This window comes from Arachis ipaensis, chromosome B10, assembly GCF_000816755.2.
Source record: "Arachis ipaensis cultivar K30076 chromosome B10, Araip1.1, whole genome shotgun sequence".
NCBI lineage: Eukaryota > Viridiplantae > Streptophyta > Magnoliopsida > Fabales > Fabaceae > Arachis > Arachis ipaensis.
In genome coordinates, this window is record NC_029794.2 from 133,109,942 (window position 1) to 133,114,347 (window position 4,406).

General features: G+C 33.7%; 2 protein-coding genes across 2 annotated transcripts in view; one reads left to right on the forward strand and one right to left on the reverse strand.

Annotated features, from left to right (window-relative positions):
• LOC107622331 (transcription factor IIIB 60 kDa subunit) overlaps positions 1–3,234 on the reverse strand; it is a 15,178-nt gene extending 11,944 nt beyond the window's left edge. The window contains exon 1 of the mRNA XM_021114394.1: positions 2,759–3,234. The gene's annotated coding sequence lies outside the window, so the exon portion shown is untranslated. The remainder of the gene's footprint in view (positions 1–2,758) is intronic.
• LOC107622332 (probable small nuclear ribonucleoprotein G) lies at positions 3,446–4,390 on the forward strand. Its single transcript, XM_016324192.2, has 4 exons — positions 3,446–3,594; positions 3,728–3,750; positions 3,901–4,022; positions 4,145–4,390. The coding sequence occupies exons 1-4, from the start codon at positions 3,560–3,562 to the stop codon at positions 4,202–4,204; spliced, it is 240 nt and encodes a 79-aa protein (XP_016179678.1). The 5' UTR covers positions 3,446–3,559; the 3' UTR covers positions 4,205–4,390.

Here is a 4,406-nt window from a genome sequence, read left to right on the forward strand (position 1 = left end):
TCCTCACACATTTAAATACTTAATGACACGATTTTAAAAATTAAAAAATTATTTTAATTTTCGATCAAAATTAAAAAGATAAAAATTATATTTAACCTTAGAAATTATTTTGTCTAGCAAAATAAAAATCAATCCGATATGGTCATTAAAATTTGTTGGGATATGCTAAAAGTTCTTGGTAAGTGGTAACCAATATGGATATTACTCGGGTAACATTTAGAGCTTGTTTGGGTGAGTTTTTAAGAAAATATGTTATCTTTTTTTAAAAGATCTTATGAAAAAACAAAATTAATTTTATGTTTGAGTATGTCATGCAAAGAGATCTTTTTATCTATCAATTATGTTTGGATATAATAATATAAAAGTACTTTTTTGTTTATTTATTACATAAAAAACATCTTTTTTTTTTTTTAAGAAAAAAAGATCTTTTAAAAAAAGATGTAAGTGCTTATTTGGGCGCCATTATTTTGATAAAAAAAAAGATATTTTTCAATAAAAAATATCTTTTTTTATTTTTTAGAGTGTTTAGCAAATTTCTAGTAGTAAAAGTAAAAGTACTAGAAAAATAAAAAAAGATCTTTTTTGAGAAGCTGTAATTTACATCTTTTTTTAAAAGATCTTTTTCACTTAAAAAAAAAGATGTTTTACATCTAATAAATAAACAAAAAAGTATTTTTATATCATTATACCCAAACATAATTGATAGATAAAAAGATCTTTTTGTATAAGATACCCAAACATAAAATTACTTTTACTTATTCATAAGATCTTTTAAAAAAAGATAACTAAAAAAAATCTTTTCTTAGAATCTCTCCCAAACAAGCTCTAAATTACAGCTTCTAAAAAAAGATGTTTTTCTAATTTTTCTAGTGCTTTTATTTTTACTACTCGAAATTTGCCAAACACGCTAAAAATAAAAAAAAGATCTTTTTTCAATGAAAAAAGATCTTTTTTTATTAAAATAATGGCGCCCAAACAAACACTTAATGTTAAAGAGTAAGCAATTCCCCCACGTTTTTTTACGGGCCGATTACATCTACCCCAAGGTTCTGAAAACCGGACCGGCCATCAAACTTCTTTAGTTACTGATTCACTAATTCATTGATCCAATCGGTCCAACTAATGATTCAACCAAAAAAATTGTTTTAGAATAAAATAATAAATAAATTATAAAGGACCAAAGATGAGGGTACTCTAAGAACTCCTACCAGATGCAACATCATTCAACATTATCACACACAAATGCAAATCCTTAAAGAACAACCACAGCAAGTGACTTGGAAAGAAAATGTAAACACAAAACAATCACAAGCATACACAACATGTGAATATTATTATAGCAAACATAATAACAAAATAGCTCTTCTAATGCGTCTCCGAAAATATCCTAAATAAAAAAAACTGCATAATCTGATCCACTTGATTCAGAAAGTTACATATATTAGAAAAATTAAGAATCAACTAAAAGAAAAAGAAGAGAAAGGCCTGGTTGATTCGATTCAATTGCCTGAGATGAAAAATCAAACAGGGTTGAGAAGCTGAGAGTTTAAATGTTAAACCTCAATATTCAAATAACATGACTCCATTATTGTTATTATTACACCCTTCTAATGTCACAAACTCAATATATATTATAGTCCGTTGACACTTGTGTATTCACAACTTGGCCTCATCATTCTGATTCATTCCTTAAGTAGAAGAAAAAGTCCCAATCAACTTTCGTTACAATTTTATCCAGAGTTGGGGTTTTGGTTTGGAGTTCATGCCGATGATGATGACGAGAGGGATGAATCCGTGAATCAGTAACATAGGCAGTGCATATTTTAACAAAGCTCATCACAATGATTAACAACAACAAAAAGCACTGAAGGAACAATGAATCGGTAATATAGGCGGTGCAAATTTTAACAAAGCTCATCACAATGATTAACAACAAAAAGCACTGAAGGAACAGTGAATCAGTAACATAGGCAGTGCAAATTTAAAATTTAAAAGTTATCAATTTAAAAATTATCATCAAATACAATCAGTGAGCAAAGCCAATCAATCAAGCACTGACTGAGCATTCTGTTCTGAGTCTGTGACTGGGAAGCAACAAATTCAGCAACAAATTCAAGTTACAGCAACAAATTTAACAAATTAAATCGCAGCAACCTAGCAATTTAGCAAATTAAAACAACAGCAGCCCAACAATCTAGCAAATTATCAACTTAACAAGTTCAAGAACAGAAAATCACAACAAAAAATAAAATAAAATAAAAGTAACAGAAGAACAACAAAACAACAACACAAGAACAATTAGCAAATTAACAAGTTCACAATTACGGTTAAAATTTACCAGAAGAACACTAATGCAAGTGGAATCATCATGCTAATTTGTTTTCTGCAAAGATGCTATTTGTGCAGCTAAAATTTCCTAATTACTAAGATCCAATTATTCTAATTTCACATGCAATCAACTTACTAAGTTTCTAAAAGCTAGAAATTATAAAACCAATAAAAAATATGGTTAAAGCATTTCATCAAACATATTGAGTGCAGTAAAATTAATATGAAATAAGAGAATTCAAAGCTTAATATCAATGTGATAGAGAAGAGAACATAACTATTGTAACTTTAATTCAGCCTATGAAAAAATCTAAACCACTACCAAATTAATTAGTTTCTTATTGTAATAGAAATCAGAAGTTGCAGAGTTTGAAGCAGAGTATTGGTGTTGTGTGAGTGTATTGTCTAGTGGCGGGTTTAGGGAACTCACGGTGGCGACAAAAGAGAGCAGTTCGACGGCTAGGTGGAGCGCGCGGGTTGGTCGCAGAGTTTGAAGCAGAGCAAAGTGGCTTCCAGACGAACGCGAATGAGAACTCGAATGGTGAACGGCGAGTGAACGTGAACGTGAACGGGGAAGAACGCGAACGAAGACGACAGCTGAACGAAGATGCGAACGTGAACGGCAAACAAACGGCGACGGAAGCGCGGCTGAGCAGACAAAGACGACGGACGCCGAGCTCGAGGAAGCAGCGGCGATCGGTGACAGCGAACAGGGGTTGAAGAATTGGAGCACGAGGGAAGATAGATAGACGGACGGATGGCGAACTTTGAGTGCGACGGACGTCGGCAGTATGCCACTCCTTGCGGCGGTGGTGTAGGCTTACAGTGCTAGGGTTTTTTGTCTGGGTTTGTGTGATTTCTTTCTGAATGAAAGAAAGAAAGGGAGGAAGGCTGGAAGGGAGAAAGAAACGGAGGAGCTTCCGTTTTTGTGTAAACCGGCCGAATTCCGGTTCGGTCCGACCGTCCAATTCTCGTCCGATTCAGTGGTTTTTACCGATTTTTTATTAGCGGTTTTACATACTTGATCGGACCGTTATTATTGTCGGTTCTTGAACCGATCCGACCGTCCGGTTCGGTCCTGTTTTTAGAACCATGGTTATGGGCTTGGATTATATTTTATTGGGCTTGATGGTTATAAATTAAACAAAGGCGCGAAAGTGCGAAACCATCGTTAGGGTTTCTGAGTGCAGTGAGGGTTTTGTTGGTTCTCTACTCTACTCAACTATTCACCATGAGCAGATCAGGGCAGCCACCGGATTTGAAGAAGTAAGCATTACTATTCGTCTTCACTTCATTTCATCTTTCGATTTCTTGAACTTTCTTCAGAATCTGTTGCAATGAGCAAATACGTTAACCTACATTTCTTTTTCTTCTTTTCCCCCTCTTTACGATGCTCCAGGTACATGGACATGAAGCTTCAGAGTAAGTTTGATTTCTTTTTCCGTTAATAATGTTGTATATCAATAACTGTGCATACATCATATAAGATAGACATTTGAATTTTGAACCTTGTAGCTTTTAGGGCTTTTTGTTTATGTTTGAAAATGAATAGTTTTTATTATCTGCTTGCAGTAAAACTTAATGCAAATAGGATGATTGTTGGTACCCTCAGGGGTTTTGACCAGTTTATGAACTTAGTTGTTGACAACACTGTGGAAGTCAATGGCAATGAAAAGAATGAAATAGGGATGGTGGTGAGTCCCGTACTCCATTCCATTTTCCATATTAATTCGATTTGTCAAACAGGAATATGAAGATTTTTAGAGGAAATAGAGTACAATTAACCCATATTTTGTTTTTAAAACTGATGATACAGGTAATTAGAGGAAACAGTGTAGTTACTGTTGAAGCACTTGAACCTGTGAACAGGGCCTGATTTCTGTTTCATTGTAATATTTCTCAGTATATTGCATTGTTTGAATTGGTGTGTATTTTGAACAATGTAGATGGCTGAGTTCTGTGAGTAACATGAAATTGTGGATCTTAAAGGTTCTTTTCCTTTCTCAGCTGATTTGTTAGTGTAGCGTATGGTGCATACCGCTATGGTTTTATTGGGATGGCACTGATCTTGTCAAATT

Excerpts from the sequence above, each read along its gene's own strand:
- LOC107622332 (XM_016324192.2), top strand. The coding sequence starts at position 3,560 with ATGAGCAGATCAGGGCAGCCACCGGATTTGAAGAA. Across the intron at positions 3,595-3,727 it reads CAGCCACCGGATTTGAAGAA|GTACATGGACATGAAGCTTC; the intron begins GTAAGCATTACT and ends ACGATGCTCCAG. Across the intron at positions 4,023-4,144 it reads AGAATGAAATAGGGATGGTG|GTAATTAGAGGAAACAGTGT; the intron begins GTGAGTCCCGTA and ends CTGATGATACAG.